The sequence below is a fragment of the Natrix helvetica genome (assembly GCF_964273705.1).
Source record: "Natrix helvetica genome assembly, chromosome: 2".
Classification (NCBI taxonomy): domain Eukaryota; kingdom Metazoa; phylum Chordata; class Lepidosauria; order Squamata; family Natricidae; genus Natrix; species Natrix helvetica.
This window is the reverse complement of record NC_138552.1, coordinates 114,019,493-114,042,338: the sequence shown is the minus strand read 5'-3', so window position 1 is coordinate 114,042,338 and position 22,846 is coordinate 114,019,493. Positions and strand designations below refer to the sequence as shown.

The following is a 22,846-nucleotide window of genomic DNA, read 5'->3' as shown; positions in this document are numbered from 1 at the left end:
CACTGTCAGCCTCATTAAAATCTTTTGTCTGCTTTTTATTTCCTTTTGTTGGGACACATCCCCCCTTTTCAATTTTCCCTATACCACTGTCAAACCCAATGAAGCTTCTGTCTGCTTTTTATTTTCCACTGTTTCTACCCCTTCATTATCCCCCTTTCTTCCTTCACTTCTTCCTTCAGTTCCTGCTTCTCTGAATTCAAAATTCTATTTAGACTCTATTTTAAAGATTTATGCATATTTTTTATAATTTCACATAGTTCTTCAAATTCTCACCTTTTCATAATGTCCAATTCCAAAGTTACAGTTAGTTATACAGTTCTTATTTCAGAGTCCTGGTCCACCTTAAATTTGGCTAGTTCAACTGATGTGGAGAGGAAGGAAGATGGGAGCCATCTTAATCTTTTGTTCTTCCTTAATGTCCAGTTCCAAAATTGTCTGTTCTTATTTCAAAGTTCTGGTCCACCTTAAATTTAGCTAATTCAGCTAATGTAAAAAGGAAGAGAAGTGGAAGCCATCTTGATTTTTTGCAGAGATAATAAACTTCGTATTTTCCCAATTCTTGATTTTATTATTTTTCCCTTATTACCTTCCACCTCTCATTGGATATAGTTGCTCAAAATATATTAATTGAAACTAACTTGTATATGGCCAAATTCCGGTATGTTTCTCCTCACCTCCTGCTTTTCCAAATTCTGATTTATGGCAATTGGTTAATTAAATTTTCTTGCTCAGAGTTTCACATTCCGCATAGGCAAGGTTAGGTTATCAGTGAGAAAATAGTGCTTTTTTCTTGATTTTTTTTCTCTTGTTACATTCCACCTCTTATTAATTGGAGTTGCTTGAGATATGTTAGAAGAAATTCGAACAGAGCAAATCTACTTGGTATGTTTTGATTTTCATTTCAACCCCCTAGTCTCTCTTAAAAACATAGTCTTTTCAAATACAAGACCAAATTTAGAGTTTGTATTTGAGTGGATTTGTCACTTCTCTACTTTCTCCTTTTTTGTCCAGATTTCTGTCCACACGTGTTTCAAGCAAATGGCTCTTTTTGGGCTAGTGGTTCAACCCTCCATTTTTCTCCTTCTTTCTTTCTTTTTGCCAAAATCCAAATCTGTCCATTAATATAATTTATACTCTCAAGGTTCTTTGCCTTTTCCAAGTTCTGCTTTTTTACTGTGGATTAATTAGATCTTCTTACCAGGCTTTCATCTCGTCCTGGATGCTCCTGTTCAGTTGCTTTGGCTGGAAGCCAGCTTCTTGTGCAGCCATGTTGCCATGCTGTCACCCCAACTCCGATTCAGAGGGCAAATCTCCGACCTACAAGGGACCTGTTGCACTCCCTCTGGGTCTGATGAGATGCTGCCTCTTCTTCACCCCCTCCCCCAGGGGGGTTCTGATCAAAAAAGGATCTCAGAATTGGTTTGTCAGACAGAGTTCATGTGGCACTCTTCAGAGTTCATACCTCCCTCATCTATCCGGCTGGAGAACTTCCAGTCGAATCCCCGCATGAAAAGTTTTCTGACAAACTGAGAGACAAAAAGGAGAAGTATAAAAAGGGAAAAGAGGGTCATGTAACTAGACTAGAGTATCAGCAAATAGCCTGAATCTTCAAGGGCAGTCAGGAAGCCTTAGCTCAGACTTTCAACAAATATAAAAAATAACTGAAAAAAAGTTTCTTTCAGTATATAATAAGAAAAAAGAAGAAAGCCAAAGAAATGATCAGTCCACTTATGGGAGAAGATGTCAAGCAGGTGAAGGATAGCAAGGAGATGGTGGAACTGCTTAATTCCTTCTTTGCAACTGTCTTCATGCAAAATGAAAAAATAGTCTGACCTATCAGAAGCAGCACCATGGGAGAAAAACAGGAATACAGATCAATATAGGCAAGATATTGGCAAGAGAACATCTACTCACTTTAGATGAGTTCAAATCTCTGGGACTAGATCAGGGGTGGGTTTAAAATTTTTTACTACCTATTCTGTGGGCATGGCTTGGTGGTCATGTGACTTGGCGGGCATGGCTTGATGGGCATGGCTTGGTGGTCATGTGACTTGGTGGGCATGGCCAACTTGATATAGTCACCAGGAGATGTCATGGATTGGGTAAAATGTGGTGAAGCTCACTTAACAATGCTCTTGCTTAGCAACCAAAATTTTGGGCTCAATTGTAGTCATAAGTCAAGGACTATTTCTGCCTTCCTCTGCATGGCAATCTTGTCATAGTAAACTCCTTCTCCTTTCTGGCAATTTTCCTCTCTGTTAGAGGCACCAAAATAATCCAGACAATGTAAGGTTTCCTGCTGCAGTAGGGGATTGGACTAGATGACCTCAGAGTAGCCTTGTAGCCCTAAATTGCTGTGCTGTTTTCTTTCTTTCTTTCTTTCTTTCTTTCTTTCTTTCTTTCTTTCTTTCTTTCTTTCTTTCTTTCTTTCTTTCTTTCTCCCTTCCCTCTGTGGGAAGCAACACCTCCCTCCAAATAATTGCTGAATGTCACTTTGCAAACCTCCTTCCGAGCAGCTTTTCAATTTAAAGCAGGACTCCAAAGTTTGCAGCTTTAAGACTTGTGGACTTCAATTCCCTGAATTCCATAGCCAGGCATGCTCAGTTCTGATTTAAAGTGACAGCATTTGTTTTTCTCCTTTGCTGAATCTCCTGGCTGAAAGGTCAGTTTTCTTCTTGCTTGCTTGCTTTTTCTTTTTCTTTCTCCCTTCCCTTCCCTTCCTTCCTTCCTCCCCCCCCCCTCTCTCTTATTTTTTAAAGCTTTTTTTCTCTTGCCTGAACCAGCAGGGGAAAAAAACTTTTTAAAAAAGCTTCTGACAGGAGAACAGGTTCGGGGACATGGCCAAGCCACCATTACTACCAGTCCTATCAGGTACGCCAGATTTTCACTACCTCTTCTGGCATACCGGACCGTACAGGGAGGAACCCACGAGGGGTGGGTTTCAATTTTTTTACTTCCTATTCTGTGGGCGTTGCTTGTTGGTGGGTGTGGCTTGTTGGTTATGTGACTGGGCGGGCATGGCTTCATGGTCATGTAACTGGATGGTCTTGCTTAGCAACCAAAATTTTGGGCTCATTTGTGGTCATAAGTCAAGGACTATCTCTGCCTTCATCTACATGGCAGCCTTGTCCTAGTAAACTCCTTCTCCTTTCTTGCAATTTTCCTTTCTATTAGAGGCATCAAAATAATCCAGATGATATAAGGTTTCCTGCTGGGGCAGGGCATTGGACTAGATGACCACCAAGATCCCTTCCAGCACTGGATTGCTGTGCTGTTTCAAAACATTTTCTGAAACAACATCTAGTGCCAGGGTTAGCAGTCCTTCGTTTCTCTCCTTTCTCTCTCTCTCTCTCCCTTCCTTCCTCTTTCTTTCTTTTCTCCCTCTCCCTCTCTCTCTCTCTCTCTCTCTCTCTCTCTCTCTCTCTCTCTCTCTCTCTCTCTCTCATGTTTTAGGAATCACATCTAAAGGACCTCTAGAAGTCTTGTTCACTCCAGAAGTTTTTTAAATCTCCCCATCACTGCCCGAATATGCACACATGCATGCACAAACCCTTCTCTCATACTCTCCCCTGCACACGCACATACACACACACACACACACACACATCCATCTCATTCCCAGCTCCCTCCTCCCTTTCTTCCTCCCCTCCCCTCTCATTTCCTATTAGTGTATTATGTGCCATTCAGCAAAAGTCTTAATACTTTGAATAATCATATTGTTACAATTAGGATTTTATATTATAAATATTACAAGTAGTATTAAATGCTTGCCATCACCTGGCAGGTGGAAATGGGGATACGCCAGATGGCCGCCTTCTCCACCGGACCTGCAGGCTGGGCTCTCGACAGCTGAGGCAAAGTGGGAGACGCTGCGCTGGAGCCGAGATTGCTGCACTGCAGCCCCAGGACATCCGCCTGCTCTCCTGGAGCACTGCTGCCACCCCCCTCGGTCCCAGTGCAGCAGCAGAAGGAAGAACCTTCCTTCTGGACCAGAGGGTGGCCGATGTCCCAGCAAGCTCCAAGTGATTGTATTGCACCCTCCTCCCACCCATTCCTGCCAGCCATGTGGCTGTGAAGGTTGCTGGGCTTTGAGAGACTGATGGCCGGTGGGGAGGAAGGGAGGTAGACTAGTGCAAATGCCTACTGAACCAGTAGGAACCCGCCTCTGGAGGGTTGCGTTAGAGAGAGGAGCGTTAGAGAGCCATGCGTTAGAGAGAGGAGAAGGCCAAGCTTTTGCTAGGGATGGCCTTTCCTCTAACGCATGGCTTTCTCCCCAATCCATTGCAAACAAGGTGGCTGTCAAACAGAAGGAAGCACGGGCTTCTTCCAACAGCCGAGTCCTCCGCTCTGGCAAAGGAAGTGGGTGGGCGGGGCAAGCATGCTATGGACAGGCAGGGCAAGAGAGTAAGCAAGTGGTGACCGGGCAGACAGGGGAAGCGAGTGGGGGAAGGCCAGGGGAGGGACTGTATTGGTACGGGGCCTCCAGCTCTACAGGTACGCAAACGTACGCCCGATTTCTGCTACTGGTCTGAACATACTGGTGCAGACCGGTCAGAACCCACCACTGGAACCCACCTCTGGACTAGATACTTTACATCCCAGGGTACTGAAGGAGCTGGCAGATATGCACTTAGAACCATTGAATGAAATCTTTCAAAGCTCCTGGAGCATGGATGAATTGCCAGAGGACTGGAAAAGAGCTGATGTGGTTCCAATGTTCAAAAAGGAGAAAAAAGGGGGATCCAGGAAACTACAGATCAATTGGATTGATATCAATACCTGGGAAAATCTCAGGAAAGATAAACAAGCAGCAGATTTGAAATGAACAAGATAATTAATCAAAGAATAGAATAGTTAAAAATAGGCCATGCCAAACCAATTTTGGTCATGCCAAACTTATTGACTTGTTTGATAAAGTAACTAAATTAGTGGATTAAGGAAAAGCTGTGGATATAGTATACTTCAGTGGAACTACGCCCATATAGGGAAGCATGCAGTGGGGTATCCCAAGATTCTGTCTCGGGCTCTTCAACATCTTCATAAGTAACCTAAATGAGAGGATTGAAGGAGCACTCATCAAATTTGCAGATGATACCAAGCTGGTAGGAATTGCTAACACTTTGGAAGACAGACTCAAGTTTCAGAAGGATCCTGATAGACTCAAGCATTGGACCCTATCCAACAAGATGCAATTTGGTTGTAAGAAAAGTATGGTCCTTTACTTAGGCAGGAAAAATCAAAAGCATAGGTATAAAATAGGCAGTACTGGCTCAACACTAGTGCCTGTGAAAGTCCTCAACTCCTGGTGGACTATCACTTAAGAATGAGCAGCAATGTGCTGCAGCTGCCAGAAAAACCAATGCAGTCCTGGGCTGTGTCACAGAGGAATAGCATCAAGATCACAAAAAGTTATAGTATCACTCTGTACTGCATTAGTGAGGCACACTTGGAATACTGCATCCAGTTCTGGACACCATGATACAAAAAAGATGCTGAAGCCCTAGAACTAGGGCTGCATCAGAGTCGTGTTTGACCTTGGGGGGCATGGCCAGGATGGACATGGCCAACTTGACGTCACTCGTGTCAGGGCACCTGTGGTGGCCTCAGCACTTTGCCAGTGAAAACAGAGTTCAGGGGCATGCAGAGCCCCCACTAGCTCTGTTTTCTGCTGCGATGGCCTCCTGTAGCCCTCTGCCAACAAAAACAGTGTTCAGGGGCCATGTGCCGTGGTCCACAGTTCACCCGAGCTCTGTTTTGCTGGCAGAGGCACCATGGGCTGGTCCTTCACTGTTTCCAGGGCAGCCCTGGGGACCAGCTCTAAGCATCCAGTGGGCCGGATCTGGCCTGCAGGCCTTGAGTTTGACACTCCTGTCCTAGAAAGAGAAGATCCACAAAGATAATAAAGGGTGTGGAGCAATATGATCAATGGGTAAGGGAATGAGGTATGTTTAACCCAGTGCTTCTCAATTATTTTCTGTCATGCCCCCCCTAGGAAGAAGAAAACATTTCGCGCCCCCCGCGTGACTGTAAATAGTATCATTTGTCTATAAAATTGTTATAAGTACACCTCTGCATAACACTGTATCCTTATTAACGTATAAGAGAATAAAAAAAGAAAAATGTGGATCAATTTACAACAAAGAATAGCTTTATTAACTGTAGCAGAAAAGATTTAAAGGAGCACAGCTAGAACATATATATACATATATTTATATATAGAGTATACTTAAATATTTACAAAATGTTAAGGGGTGTACTCACTTCTGTGATAACACTGAAGAAATGACACTTGTATGTGCATGTATACATGTTACGGTGAAAGTCCGAAATCTGGTGAATGTCGACATTCACCAATCTCGCTTGGTGAATGTCCGAAATATTTGCTAAATGCCCTTATTTCTGACTTACACCGGTGAATGTCGACATTCACCAAGTACGTTTTCCCCTCTCTTTGGGGAGGAGGAGAGCCAGAGGATCGCCTCTCTTTGGGGAGGAGGAGAGCCAGAGGATCGGCTCTCTTTGGGGAGGAAAGTACGTTTTCCCCTCTCTTTGGGGAGGAGGAGAGCCAGAGGATCGCCTCTCTTTGGGGAGGAAAGTACGTTTCCCCCTCTCTTTGGGGAGGAGGAGAGCCAGAGGATCGCCTCTCTTTGGGGAGGAAAGTACGTTTCCCCCTCTCTTTGGGGAGGAGGAGAGCCAGAGGATCGCCTCTCTTTGGGGAGGAGGAGAGCCAGAGGATCGCCTCTCTTTGGGAGGAAAGTACGTTTTGCCTCTCTTTGGGGCATCCTTTGAGGCGATCCTCTGGCTCTCCTCCTCCCCAAAGAGAGGGGGAAACGTACTTTCCTCCCCAAAGAGAGGCGACCCTCTGGCTCTCCTCCTCCCCAAAGAGAGGGGGAAACGTACTTGGTGAATGTCGACATTCACCGGTGTAAGTCAGAAATAAGGGCATTTAGCAAATATTTCGGACATTCACCAAGCGAGATTGGTGAATGTCGACATTCACCAATTTCGGTCTTTCACCGTAACATACACACACAAACACACATATATTTCCTGCATGCAGTGATTTCTAGAAACAACACCTGCTCGTCTCAATGGGAAAGACCCATGCATCCCAGATGCGAAGACAGTCCAAGTGGTCTCTCCCTCTGTCTCTCTCTCTCCCTCGTCTCTCTCCCTCTCTCTCTCTCTCTGCCTTTCTCTTTCTGTCTCTCCTTCTATTTCTGTCTGTCTTTCTGTCTCCCTCTCTCTCTCTCTCTCTCTGTCTTTCTCTGTCTCTCTCTCACTCTCTCTGTCTCTTTCTGTCTCTCTCTCTTTGTCTCCTCTCTCTCTGTCTCTTTCTGTCTCTCTGTGTCTCACTCTCTCTTTCTGTCTCTCTCTTCTCTCTCTCTGTCTTTCTCGGTCTCTCTCTGTCTTTCTCGGTCTCTCTCTCCTCTCTCTCTCTTTCTGTCCCTCTTTCTCCTTCTGTCTCTCTCTGTCTCTCTCTCTGTGTGTGTCTCTCTCTCTGTCTCTTTCTGTCTCACTTCTCCCTCCCTCCCTCTCACTAGCTCTCTCTTTCTCTATCATCTTCTGAAGGGGGGGGGTTGAAAAGGGGCCCATTTTTTGTGCCTCCTGGGGCATCTGTGCACCCATTTTTCACCTCCCCCACCCCCAGAAGCATTCTACTGGCAACAAATGGGCAAAAATGGCCCGTTTTTTGGCCAAAACCTTCCCCTCGCGGCCAGTTGCAGGGCGTGGATCCCGCTCGGAGAAGGCAGAGCGGCAGCTCCTCCCTCAGCCAGGAGCCAGCGGGGGCTGGTCGGACAGGCAACCTTGGCGGGAAACTCCAGTCCGCCGCCGCCGCTGCGCTGTTGCCGCCGCCGTTGCACCCAGATGGAAAGGAAGCCTTCGCGCCCCCCTTTACGGAGCCTCGCGCCCCCCCTGGGGGGCGCGCCCCACTATTTGAGAACCACTGGTTTAACCTAATGAAGAAAAGCTTAGAAGGGAGACATGATAACAGTCTCCCAATACTTAAGAGGCAGTCACAGACATGAAGGGTTTGACTTATTCTCCAAAGGACTTGAAGGTAGGATAAAGCCCAATAGGTAGAAACTTATTAGAGAAAGATTCAACGGGAGCTAAGGAGGGATTTTTTTTGTCAGTGAGAGCAATTAATCAATGGAAACGCTTGTTTCTGGGAATTGTGGATGCTCCATCACTGGAGGTTTTCAAGAACAACCATTTGTCCAGGATGGAATAAGAACTCCTGCCTTGGGGAGCGGGTTGGACTAGAACAGAGGTCTTCAAACTTGGCAACTTGAAGACTTGTGGACTTCAACTCCCAGAATTCTCCAGCTGGCTGGAGAATTCTGGGAGTTGAAGTCCACAAGTCTTCAAGTTGCCAAGTTTGGGGACCCCTGGACTAGAAGATCTCCAAAGTCCCTTCCAGCCTTATGAGTCTATGATTCTATATCCTCTGGAGCACACAAGTACACAAAGGTAGCACCTGCATTACCTTGTGATTATATGATTGTGAAAAGACACATTTTGTTTAAAGAAATGCAGACAAGTATCACATATATATATTTACCTTCAAATGATACATATTTTAAAAACAATATTTCTGCAATCACGTTTCTGATTATTGCCTTGCAGATTAACCCTGTCCAGTTTCCCTTTGTCATACAACATAAAATGAACTACCCTTACTTCCTCTGTATTTTGCTTGTGCTCTGTTCATAATAAATTTTAAAAGTATTGTTGCGACTAACATGAAGTCATATTGCAATAAGCCAGGGGTGTCCAAACTTGGGAACTTTAAAACTTGTAGACTTCAACTCCCAGAATTCCCCAGCCGACTGGCTGGGGAATTCTGGGAGTTGAAGTCCATAAGTCTTAAAGTTCCCAAGTTTGGACACCCCTGCAATAAGCTGTATATGAAACTCTAATTTTAGAGTTACCTTCATTTTGCTTTTTCCCTTTTCCATCTAAGCAAAGTAGTCCAGAGAAAAACAAGAACCAATTGATTAGATTGTTGGGGGATTTATCTGTGTGCTTTCATGGCATTTAGAATAAAAAGTCCTAATTATTCTTCTTCCCAACCTTCAGGCTATGGGGGTCCCAGAGTCATCCATCCATCTTATTGGGGTGAGCCTTGGAGCACACGTTGGAGGCCTGGTGGGCCAATTCTACGAAGGCCACCTTGGAAGAATTACTGGTAAGGAAAGCAAGGTGAAAATAAGTTACTATGGTTTGTGACATTTTTCTTAATATACTAATATTTGATGAGTGGTTAATTTAGCTCTTAACTAATTATATGTTGAGGCGCAATGGTTCAGTGAGCTATAATGTTATAAATGGCTAGAGGATAGATGCAAAACTACTGTATAAGAATTATGTAACATCTACAATAATGTGACAATGCTGCATATATTTGTAAATATTATTACAATCTAAATGATAATATAATATAGAATAGTGAACTTGTAAAGGCTCCTCTCCTAACTTAAGAAAGTGAAGATTCTTGCAACGGAGTATTTCAAAAGAAACCTATTATTAAGTAGAATGGCAGCCATTGAATTCAAAGCAACATCTGAATCCCCTTAGGCAATGCAAGTAGAATTAAAGCAATAGAGACCCCTCCCATTACTTAGAATGCAAATTTTAGCCAATACGCAAGTGTGAAGATGTTTCCTTTATCAACTGCCCTGAGAGCCTAATAAACATACATTTCGATGGCTATCTTCCGTTAGATATTAAAGTGAAATGTCCCACATGGCCATCATAAACATTCTGTCAGGCATGCCTCCTTCAATATCCAAGAAAAAAAAACCTCAACTCCATTTTAATAGAGATAAAGTACTTTTACTAGATATGAAGTGAAAACAGCAATAAGAAAGCAAGATCTGAGCCAGAAAGGCGGGAACATATACGTATCAAATGTTTACCCAGCACCTTCCCCGCAATTCCCCAACCCATTGTCCAATCTGCAACTCCCTAAGGTGTCATGTGGGGTGCACCTTCAAAAATCCTCATCAAGTTGGTATGCGAAACTGTTGGCCTTCACCAAGTCCAAACATCAGCCACCAGCATGCGCAGGAGATGGTGAGAACAAGATTCCTCCAGTACAATATAATTCCCTTCCCCAGTACTATGCACACACACACCCGTTCCTATGGCAGCCGATAGCAAGCAAGCGTAGCAAGCAAAACAGAGGATGACACATTCCCCCAAAAGGTGAGGGGATCTCAAGGAGCTTCAGCGCCAGGAAACCCGTTGTAAAATATCAGTTGTCACAGGCATTGCTAATAAATCGACTCCAAGCCCCCCCCCCTCCTCCCAATTGAATGGCAGTATCACTTTTAGGGATCTGACAGAACTATAGAAATAGAACTTATGTAAATATGAATGATATGAATGATACCAATACGGAAATTCTATAATGAGTGGAAATTTGTGTTTTGTTTTTTAATGTTTAAATACATTTAATAAAAATATTTTTTTAAAAAAAAGAGATTGCTGATAGCCTCAGTTTGAGACCCAAGCTCCATGTGACAGGGTGAGCTCCTGTTCCTTGTCCCAACTCCTGCCCACCTAGCAGTTCGAAAGCATGCAAATGTGAGTAGATAAATAAGTACCACAGAAAACCTGCATTAACCTTTTTTCCAAAATAAAGAGATTGTGCATATTTATATATTACATAACTAATATCATATAGATTTTGTTCCTTTTAGATTTTTCAATGAATTGTGCCATCTTGCTCTATAGTTTTGATCAAGCTTCTGTTAAGCTATCATGCTGACAAAACAACTAGTTGGTTTTGCAAAAGATTTAAACAGTACCCAATAATTATAGATGCAGAGGTTTAGCAATAGTATGGAATAAAGCTGCTATAAATAAGGGACTTTTAAAAAAACATTTTATTCAAAGAAACGTTTTCATTGTGATTTGAGCTGATTCCTAATCTCATCTGTCAAAGCTTTTTTTCAAACAAAATAATAGTAATAGCAACATGGAAAGAATGATGATGATGATGATGATGATGATGATGATGATGATGATGATGATGATTGAAGAATTTAGTTTTGTTTTAGTTTCTTATGAAAAATGCCACAAGTTCAATTCAGTTTCAACAATTCAGGCCTTGCCTTCTGAATCACACATGGTCCATTTCAGGTTACCTTTTACCACACGATCACTTGCTGTCCTCCAAATTCACCCAATGAAAAGTGTAACTGGTTGCCACTTATTGTTCATCATGTTTCAGCTCTTGATCCGGCGGGGCCAAAATACACAAGAGCCAGCCCTGAGGAGCGCCTGGATCCTGGAGATGCTCTCTTTGTAGAAGCCATTCACACAGACTCAGATAGTAAGCTAATGACCTGCTTTCCAATCATATTTCAGTTTTATTTCTTTTTAAAGACAATAACATTTCAGGTATGCTCATTTCTAAAACTGTTTTTGTGTCCTTCTTGAAAATCATTGTTGACTATTAATTCCCACTTTTTAAGGTGTGGTAATAATTGTAAATAATAGATGCTGTTTGTCTGTCATAGCTACACTATCTCATCTTACTTCTTCTGATGGGGTGACTTTGGGTTTATGGACCAACAGTTCCAGGGTAGTTCTGTACTATCTTGAGCTCTGAATGGGGTTGAACTCTCTCTCTCAAAGAAATGGTATGCAATCTGGGCAGCCTCCTGCTCCTGCTCAAGCAGCAGCTGATTTTGTGGCCCAAAGGGGCTTTTTCTTACAATTACATTTTGGGTGTTAATTGTGAGCATTCAAGAATTGGGAATTCTTGCTCATAGTCACTCATGCCCTAGTCACCTGCTCAGATTATTGTCAATGCTGTACAAAAGGGATGCCTTGAAAAACATTTGAAATATAAAGCTGGTATCCAATGTAATGGTCTGGGCTGTGATGGGATATCTTGTTACCCATTGGCGACCCCACTGCTTTCAGACTGCACTTGTTGCCAATCAGCATCTGGTCCATTAAGGATCCAGATCTTCTCTTGTATGCATCTGCTCATCTAATCAAATCAAAGAGTGCTACATGTCTTCTAAGTCCTGTCTGTCTAGGGATGCCATCTGATAGGACCTTGGAAACAAACATTCTCAATTGCTGCTCCTACCTTTAGAACATTCTCCCAATAGAAATCCCCTCTATTCTTTGTCTCTTGGGTTTCAGAAGAACAATTATGACCTGACTATTGTATCTGTCCCAAAAGGAAGGAATTTTGCAATTGTGGCGGTGACATGGCACACAAATGGTTTGGGGTCCATCCGTTCCCCCCCCCCCCATCACTGTGATACTATTGGGATTTTTTTAGCTTTTTAAAAAACTGCAGTCTGTCAAAGTTCAAACTTCTTCATAATGCATTTTGCAATTTGCAATTAAAGTTAATCAGTAACTATAATACTTTACACAGTTCAGTTGCATGCATATTTTGTGTGTTTCAACAGCTGGTTTTCTTTTATTTGCATGGCCAATAATTGGAACAGAATTAGATGAAATATTCTGGGGAAAAACTATCTTGTGAAAAGATCTATTTCGTGCCTATAGGTTTCTACATATGTGTGACCAGTGCTTCCAGTTACAGCTTTGCTATAGATAACTGTATCATTTTAAAAGCAATTCTAATATAGATTTTTTTTTCTAGATTTTGGTATTCGAATACCCGTGGGGCACATTGATTACTATCTTAATGGAGGGAAAGATCAACCTGGATGTCCCCGTTTCATATTATCTGGTAATAATAGTTATTTGAAGCTGCTTTTCTGTCAAAGCAATGTACCTTGTACAGATACAGTAAATATAATATCATTAGGAATATCTGTATCAATAAATGGGGATTGCCAGCAGGGTTCAGTAAGGGAATTTAAGGGGAATTCTCTGGTAATTTTTCCCTTTGAGGGTTTTCCCCCACTTTCTATCAAACCACAGCACAAACTGAGCAGGCAGCAGTCTCTTGTTTTCTGTGGAGTTCCCATGTCTATGAGATTCTACCGGTATTAAGTAGTTTCCAATAGTCAAAACAGCTTTTTCTCCCTTCTTCTAATTGTGTTCAAGGACAGTCTCAAAGTATATACAATTTGTTAGACTTTGTCACTCGTTATTTTGGAACAAATACAGAAGGCTGCAATAACCGCAGAGGCAATATGGTAGAAGCCATCAGGGTAGCTATCAGCATTGGGGATATTAAAAGCCAAGCTTCTGCAATATTCTATTGACTCAAGGATAAGTGGTAAGCAATTCAGCAGTGGGAAAAGGCCCTTAATCAAGAATTTGTAGTTAAATTTGGAAAACTGTTTGTTGCCTGGCCAGCCTCCCGATTTATTTGTAGAAAACGCAAGAGCATTTGGACAGTGGACATTTGAGCTGGACATAGGCTCAAATAGAGACTATACAGCTATCTTTCTGGTATATGTTAATTTGTATACCGGAAATGTATACATTAATTTGGATTCCTATACTGAGTAGACTGGTGGAGTCAATAGTCTAATCAGTGTTTCTCACCTTCAGCAATTGTAATATGTATGGACTTCAACTGCCAGAATTCTTCTGTGAGGAATTGTGGGGAATTGAAGTGTGGGGAATTGAAGTCCACACATCTTTAAGTTGCTGAGGTTGACAAACAGTAGCTTCATAATCAAAGTGGATTGACAATTAACAAAGAAAATTTTGTCCATAAGATAATAGGATAAAATAGTTTCAATTTCTACTTTTGCTTTAAAATCCCAGCAAACCCAAAAATAAAAAATGTATGTTATGTAAGCTGTAAACAATTTATTTGCTATTCTGTTAGATATGATGGAAATTTATAGTTAAAGCATAAGAACAAATCAGTTAAAGCTATATTTAATCCATTAATTGAAATCTTCTTCAGAACTGGTTTAAAAGCTTGTCATCTTTTTGAATAAAAATCTCTTTCTCTTAACTTTATATTTTAGCTTTTCACTTCACTTTTTTTAACCAAAATGATTTAGATGTTTTAAAAAAATGATTAGAAAACCACTGAGTTAATCTTTGGGGTTTTTTTGTTTTTTTTGTTTTTTAAAAGCAAGGAAAGGGTCATTTGTCCAATTTGGACTATTTTGAGCCATGGGGGCGCAGTGGTTAGAATGTGGTGCTGCAGGCTACTTCTGCTGACTGCCGGCTGCTTGCAATTTGGCTGTTCAAATCTCACCAGGCTCAAGGTTGACTTCTGAGGTCTGTAAAATGAGGACCCAGATTGTTGGGGGTAATATGTTGACTCTGTAAATCGCTTAGAGAGGGCTGAAAAGCACTGTAAAGCGGTATATAAGTCTAAGTGCTATTGCTATTGCTATTTTTAAAGAAAAGATTGCTATAGAGAAGATTGTATATTTGATATACAGGTTAAGGCATCAGGCCAGAAACTCTGAGAACATATGGCTCAGAACTAATGGATGACTTTGGGTCAGTCATTCTCTCTCAGCCGTAAAAAAAACAGGCAACCCATTTTGGAAAAACCTTGCCATGAAAACTGCAGGGATTAGTCCAAGAAGTCGCTAGCAATCAAGACAAGTCAAAATCGCCAACAACCCCACTTCCCTATTATCAGGGCATTTCTCACTCTTTATTGCTTTTCAATCGTTATGCCAATTAAAACTTTTTTTAAAAAATAGTGAAACTGTAATCAATTTATATTTTAATGGCTAACAAAGACATTAAAAATAATGAGAAATGGCATTAGCCATCAAAATTATGACTAATCTGTAGCTTCATACATCTGTCTCTTTCCCTTTCCAGGCTACCAGTACCTGATCTGTGACCATCTGAGGGCTGTGCATTTCTACATCAGTGTCTTGAAAGATCCTTGCCCAGTGATGGCTTTCCCTTGTTCCAGTTATAAGAATTTCTTAGCCGGTCACTGTTTAGATTGCTCCAATCCTTTCTTCCTCTCCTGTCCCATAATTGGTATGTTACCTCTGCAGTGATCTCAGAATATAAACTTTGAGAATTTGGGATGTGAATGGAGTTAGGATATGGCAGGTTTTCCATCTTCTGAGAGATATGTGCTTCCCATTAGATGACAAATGAAATCAAGATCTCTGTTGGGGACATAATATTTTATTGAAAGTTCTGTCAAAGCTAAAACTTGCATACCCCAAATCTGAACAATTCTAAAATGTAAGTTATTGAAATATTTTATTCCAATTCCCTGTCAGACTTTGCTCTTTATTTTCCAAGTATTCAGACAGTAAATCTACATTTACAATAAAGCAATTTTATTCCCGTTCCCAAATTTATTTTTAAAAAAGGAACAGAAAAAGAAAGAATGAAATATCCATATTTACATCGGGAAGGGGGAGAGAAAGAGTAGGAACCAGTTGTTGTATTGAAGAACTCAGTCCAATCTGAAATCAAGATTCTTAGAGTATTTCTACAGTAGCAAATTTTGGAACTGATTTTTTGCTGTGACAACAAGAAAAGCTGCTAAAACTTGTTCTCACCCTCTTGCCTATCCCCTGCCTGTGTTTAATGGCATGACAGTTACACATCAAGCCTGCAGAAAACATGGTCTGGAATTGAGAAGAGCATAATGTAGACGGCAATTAAAATAGAGTAGTCGGGCTGCCTATTGTGTTTAAAAAAATGAGTGTATCTTATAAGACATTTTCTTACTTGCACCGAACACCAGTACAAATATGCCAGAGCAGCATTTATGTTTTTGCTAACATCTCATGACATTTTCTTCATCTCAGAGTGTCTACTGTATAGGCATGCTCAAAAATTCAAGACATCAGCCACAGGGGTGTGTTTGAAGCGCTAATGTGCAATACACCTAAAAATCAGATGGAGCTAATCTTACAAGCCGAGTCTTAGTTGAGATTCTAACTTTAAGCATAACTTAACAAAAACTTCTTCAGTGGTAATATCAACATTTTTTCCAAATTAAGAATGGGCTTGTAAAAAGGAGACTTGTAAAAACATACTGTTCCCCATTTTCAGCCTTAACATTCCCAGCCATCTATACAATGGCCTAAAAACATCCCTTTTCAGATTTGGCAGGGTGGGGAGTTAAAAGGTAGAAATGGAAATGATCTGTTTTCCAAAGGCCTCTGTTCCCATTGTCATAATTCTCCCATTTCTGAAACTGTCTCCCCAAGTTTGGTCCCTGCTGTTTTCTAGTTATTTCACCACATCCTCAAAAAGCTTCCTGCAACTCTCTGGAAGGTCTGGAGCCTGCAGTATGATGCACAGTGCCCAAGATATTGCTTACACAGATGGAAGAGAAATATTGTGTGTGTGGCTTCTTCTAAGAGTCAGTGCTATAGCTGGCATAATTAATGGATAAGAGGGATTTCACCTGATTCACAAACATCTGGATTTTTCCTCTTCATACCTAATTTTGCTATTTAAATGAAAAGTGAGACCTACAAAATCTCAAATTTGATACCCAATACTAACTGCATGTTTACTCTTTACTTATGCACCGGAGAATTCAATTTTCTTTGTATTATAATGCTGATTTAGGACTTTTGGACAACGGAGGACTCAACATGAAAATGTTACCTAGAGAGGCTAAAGTTTACTTGGCCACAGCTGCATCAGCACCATACTGTGGTGAGTAGCCATATTTTTGGAGTATAAGACGCAGTGGAGTATAAGATGCACCAAGGTTTTGAAGAGGCAAATTAAAAAAAAGTTTGCACTCTGCAAACCTCCCCAAAATGGCCTATTTTTTGCAAAAACTGGCCCATTTCTTTTTTTTAAAAGGGCATGAATAGCCTTTAGGGGGCTTGTAGAGTGCTCCTGGGGGGGTGAGAGGGCCAAAAACGAGCAAAAAATGGGCCCATTTTTTGCAAAAATGGGACCGTTTTTGGCAAAAAAAGGGGCATGAATAGCCTTTAGGAGGCTTATAGAGTTCTCCTGGGGGCTGGGGGAGGGGCAAAATTGAGCAAAAAATGGCCCGTTTTTTGTTCCATTTCTGCCCTCCCCAGCTCCCAGGAGTACTCTGAAAGCCTCCTTAAAGCTATGCATGGCCATTTTGGTGAAAGGGAGTGGGGTTCGGTAGGCAAAAATCGCTGTATTCAGTGTATAAGATGCACCCAGATTTTTAGCCTCTTTTTGAGGGAAAAAGGTGTGTCTTATACTCTGAAAAATACGGTAATTGAAAACTTTCTTCTTAATATCAGAGGACAATAATTTAGAATTCAGAACCAAGGACACTGATAGCTTTCAAATGTAAAATGAATACACAGTATAGACTCTTGATTTTGTAGTTAAAGTTCTGTTTTAAAGTTCTCCTCACTGAGATTCAGTTTTTTACACCTGTCTCTATTGGAAAAGATCTAAGTAGCTACAGTACTAACCTATATGTTCAAATGAGGAACAGAGACAAGACTACATATGGGAGAAAACTAACGTTTCATTTAGGATGGTAAAATTTGTTAATGGTCTGGCTGAATTCATTGTCTTTGAGATATAAGGAGAATAAGAAGGAGTCCAATCTTATTCCTACCATATCTTTAAAAAAACACAGGAGGATCTAGATGAATTGATACCTGAGAGGATTCCAGAATAAGCTTATGTTTTAATCAACTATTTGTGGCATATAACTCAACAGCTCACAGATAATATTGCCTATGTTCTCCCATAATAAAAGTATTATAGATCAATTTTTAAATTTATTTTACAGGATTGACTGATGAGTAGGGAGATATTCTTGCATGAGTTTACAAAGAACCTAGCAACAATTTTCTTTTTAATAATGGGGGCTAATTATGTTTAATGCTTTCTTCCGAGATTGTGTTTTCTGTGTTGCTTAGTACACCATACACTTGTGGAGTTCCACTTGCAACAGAGGAGAACTTCAGATACCAATATTGAGATAACCTTTCTCACTAACAACTCCTCAGCTAGCACCAGCTTCATCATGTGAGTAATAATGGACAGTTCCAATGTCCTCTTTTGTTCCTTTCAGTTTGCACAGTCATCCAATAGGCAGCGTAATCTTAACTAGCCAAAATGGTTGTGAGCTGTCAGACTTGCTGAATCTGTTGTGTGTCAATCTAACACCCTCCTGACTCCGAATATGTGGTGCATGTTTGCTTGTTTTAAGCTTCTCTTGGATTCAGTCTGCTGCAGGATAATATAAAACTAACCTAGCATTTCTTCACTTTGGACAAGCATTATAAATATGTACCCAGACTGACTAAAATTTGGATGTGGTATAACACTTTCCTTCTTCTAGCCCACTCTCATCCCATATTTTATTTTTCACAGCATATATTGGCAATCTTTTTTTCAGAAAAAAAAATCATCTTGGTTGGCAGAAATGATTTCTGGAACATACCCTAACACCACCCACTAACACTTATTTAATTAGGATTGTGCCATGGGTGTTTCCACATAATATTATAATAGCAATACAGCCAGGTACCTTTGTATTTGAAGTATATAGATTTGCGGTGTTAGTCCATGAAGACATTTGCAATTGTGCAGTTGCAGAATTTTCTGTAGTATTTCACTAAATGTTCAAAATCAGGGTTTACCGAAGTCTCAGAAAATTATTACTTTGATTGCTTGTGTAATTAGTGGAGCCACATTAACTTTCTTTACTATCAGCTTCTTAATAGTGCAGCTAAATGAATTACCAAGAAAAATGCTAAGTGCAATCTTACATGTATATACATTATATGCGCACAGATAGTGTTGAATTTACAGCACAGAGAGTTGGCCAGATGCTGCCAGATGTTGAAGCAAAGCTAAGCAAATAACTGCAGTTATTTAGGAATGCTGATTTTGCTTTTCCTGCAGTGCTTGATTCTTCCCAATATGTTTTTCTCTCCTCTTGGACTTCAACTAATATGTACAAAATAAAGGTGTTGCAGAGAGCATAGAATTTTGGACCCTCATGGGAAATGGACTGGCTCTCATTAAGAGTGATTCAGAGCTCACTCTGCAGCTTGACTATAGCTCTTCCCTACACTGTATTTATATTTTTACAAAAAGTCAATAAAACTTGGTTCCTTTTCTCACACTTTATATCCTATTGGGCTTTGTAGACCCAAGCAACAAGTGCTGGGCAAAGGCTTGCTGATTCACTCCGCTCCACTCTGCCAGATAGAAAGTGTGATGTTGCAGCACCTTCACAAGTTTTGGAAGAGGAACAAAGATGAACCACCTATTGTTGGGCACTTTTGTACTGCACCTCTACCTGTGGATAAAAAGTAAGCAAGGAATACTTTTTTCTAGCAAGAAAAGTATTGAGTGATTCTTTGTTTGAATTGTAATTTATTTGGGGATAAGTTAATTAAGATGCACTTGAAGCATTTTCCTTTTTTACTAGTCTATATATTTATTTTAAAATATATGAGATTGGAACTCTGTTTGCTTTTATATTAAACAGTCTCAGAGGCACTGGGCAACTCCAAGCAGCACCATTTCCATTCCTTAATTCATCTTTTTTGAAAGCAATGGTAAAATCATTTTTGCTTGTGCCAACTGTAAACTGGCATAATATCTGCTTGACATGACCTCAGTCCTTATCTCATCACCATAACTATTGCCAAGCAGTAGCATTTGTATTTTTTGCATGCAGGAGAAATTAAGAAAAGGGCTTAGGGATTTCCTTTCCACTCATGAAATGTCACCAGCTAGCATTAAAATATCCACCACTTGTTCTCCTTAACATGAGTTGTTGGTGGGGATGGGGCAGTGGTGGGTTCCGGCAGCCACTACGCCTGTTTGCTCAGGGATGTGCTGCACACACGCATGCACAGTACAATGAAAATTGCTCTGCGCATGCGCAGAAGCCAAAAACAAGATGGTGGCGCCTATGGCACTGCCGGGAGAACTGGTTCAGGGGTGTGGCAGGCCTGGGTCACTGCTGGTTCCAGCGACCCGTGCTGCCAAGCTACTACTGGTTTGGCCGAACCAGTCCGAACCGGTAGGAACCCACCACTGGGCTGGGGTGAAAGGCAAGAACAAGCAAAACTGCCACAATTTGTTCCTTGCCTAATTTAAGGTTCTTCAAGTACGAATAGTGAATCAGATGAAATCAGTTTCAATAGAAGAGGAACCAAACTTAAAATTAAGGACTAACCCAAATTGATTCATCTCCATTTCTTCATGTTACCGCTGGTAAAGTTGGTTGAAACTGTCATCCTTTCTTTGAGAAATTGCAACGGCAATTTAGAAAATGAAAATTGATAAAGCCATTAAGGAGCAATATTCCAGGAGCCTTGGTTGTTGTTTTTTCCCCAGTGTATCCTTATCTTCTTACCTTTTACTTTTCTTGATGTGCCTTTTCCCATGCAGCTGAAATAATTTAAGTTTTGAGAAGCTGCTAACACCCTATTAGATCAACATGTCCTTTTACACGAGAAACATAAAGAGTGGCATTTGGGAGAGAAATAGATTGGAAGAACTAAGTACATAAGAACTAAGTCCAGGTGCTTAATGCATCTATTTTGCACATAGCCCAAAACTCCAAACTTATCCTAATCACATGCTCCGGAGGCGCTTTAGTGAGCAAGGGCTGTTGTTTGTAAGGAGAAAGTTGCTAACCTCTGTTACAGAAGATAACACATTTTAGCAAAGATATCCCAAGACTGAAAGCCTACCTCTACCACCAACACAAAAAAAGTGTTCTGACAAAATAAATTATTAAAAAGAATGTCATAGTGCAGAAAATTATCTGCTATTAATTCAGAAAGGCAGGCTGAAGAGCTGGAATCACAATTCTTATTGTAAATTCTTATTGTTGCATGGCAACTTACCAAAAATGCATTAAAAGCTTAGTAGTATCCTTTAACTTTATTCTATTCTTTCTTCAGTGAGAAGAAGATGTGCTTGCCACAAGTACTGACTATTACAAGCCATAACCCCCTTCTTCAGAACCTCAACATTCGGTGTGATTAGCACAGTTTTTGCTTGTGAACACAGATATTACAACAGGGCTGTAACTTTGAAGGTAGATATTTTAAAATCAAATCTGTGGTGTTGAATTTTTTAAATGTGTTTTCTGTCACAGAATATTTGCTTCATTTCAACTGCTAATAATTTAAGCCTTTTTTTAGTAAAATTTAAATAGCTTTATAACTATGATGAAAATAATTACAATGTACATAAAATGGAACAGCACCTAATTGAACAGGACCTATCACTAATAAATCTGGAATGAAAATAAGTAGATTCTGCCTGAAACTGTACATGGTGCTAATTGTTTGAAGTGCTCCCTGTATATTACTGTCCCTTGTAAATGCAGTTCTCCATTTAAAAGGAAACAAATGGCATGTTTGCCCGATATACTTTCAGGAGTCGAAGGCTATTATCAAGAAAGGGGGCATTTCATGAATTTCTCTTCTACTGCTTATCTCCATTAGCATATTCAACTCAGTTTTCTGACCCACTAGATGAAGACTTTAGAAGAGAAACATTTTCCATTTATATCGCAAGTAGTATTTTGCAGTAAATGTAAGCAAAATTCTACCCCTTAGCATAAAATCTTTGCTCAAGACAACTGGCATATTAAAAATGTAAAGAATTTCTGGGTCATATTACCTAATTCAAAATAGGAAAAGCATAGAAGATTGACATACACATGTTTGGTCTGATCTTCACTTCTGTGGGAGAGTATCCATAACATCTTCCTTCTGCTTCAGCAAAACTATCCCATGTTAAAACAAAGACAGTAACAGTATCAGGATTGATTACCAAACTTGGCATCACTATTTTAATTTTATTTTGTAAATATTTTTTGTGAGTTTTAAAAGCAACACCTCTAAACTGTTAACAATAGAACCTTTGCCTTTCATTGTATCATGTAGAAAATAAAGTTTTGATTTAACTTTCCATTCACTTGAGCTTTCTAGAGTCACTTTGTTAATCTTTTCATCATACCAGTGCTTCCCGAATAGAACATGATGTCACTGGGGACAATGCTATTGAAAAGCAACTTCATTTCTGTCATGCAAGATGGGTGAATTATTGAAACTAATAATGGCATATACTGTATGCTTCATCCTCTCAATTCATTACATCCCTACAGTTGGTATATTATCCTATGCAGGAAGACGGTGTTGCTATATTAATTTATATCCTAATTTTCTCTCCATAAGTTACTCAAAGCAGCTAAGGTAACAATTAAAAGCCAACACTTAAAAGTATTATAAATCACTATATAGATCACTATAAACTAGCCCAGATTGGAAAGGGGTGTTTCCGATTGACCAATTGGGAGCGAAAGGAAAGCCTTTAAATAGAGGCCTTTAAATGTGCCTAATAAATAGAGCTTGAAAAGCATATGTATCTTCAAGAGAATTTCTCCAGTTGATGTTACTTTCTCAATTGGTTGATCCTGTGGTCCCTAGGTAGTTAGGTTGTGAACTGTTTAAAGTTTAAAGGCAAATCCTTAAACTTTACCCTGAAAGTGCAGATCTTGCATCACAATTATAATATACATCAGAGGTGGGTTTCAAATCCCTGCGCTACCAGTTTGCTCGTGCTCTCTCATGCATGTGTGATGCTTCTGCGCATGCACAGAAGTGTCCGGGCGGGTGGGCAGAGCCTCCCGCCGCCACCACTGCCAGTTCGGATGATCCAGGCTGAACCGGGAGCATCCCACCTCTGATATGTATATAATATTATACACCAGATGGCAGCCTATTTGTTGTATGTTATACCAACTGAATCTTCCAGGTAGCTACTCTCAACCTGGGGTGGAAAGTTAAATATTTAAGTTCTGTGTTATCATGGGATGCCTTTGTGAAGAATACAGCTTTAGCTAGAAGAATGACTCTTCACATCGGCAAGCATACTAATGATCGCCAAAATGGAAGCAACAAATGAAAGATTGTTTTCTTCTTTCTTTGATTTGTGAAAGAGAATTAATAGA

General features: G+C 40.4%; 1 protein-coding gene across 1 annotated transcript in view; it reads left to right on the top strand.

Moving 5' to 3' along the window:
* PLA1A (phospholipase A1 member A) overlaps positions 1–21,810 on the top strand; it is a 39,910-nt gene extending 18,100 nt beyond the window's left edge. The window contains exons 4-11 of the mRNA XM_081945785.1: positions 9,085–9,193; positions 11,243–11,344; positions 12,641–12,730; positions 14,752–14,919; positions 16,480–16,569; positions 17,775–17,883; positions 19,014–19,178; positions 20,787–21,810. Coding sequence (XP_081801911.1) covers positions 9,085–9,193; positions 11,243–11,344; positions 12,641–12,730; positions 14,752–14,919; positions 16,480–16,569; positions 17,775–17,883; positions 19,014–19,178; positions 20,787–20,871 — 918 coding nt within the window. The 3' untranslated portion in view covers positions 20,872–21,810. The remainder of the gene's footprint in view (positions 1–9,084; positions 9,194–11,242; positions 11,345–12,640; positions 12,731–14,751; positions 14,920–16,479; positions 16,570–17,774; positions 17,884–19,013; positions 19,179–20,786) is intronic.
* The last annotated feature ends 1,036 nt before the right edge of the window (positions 21,811–22,846 follow it).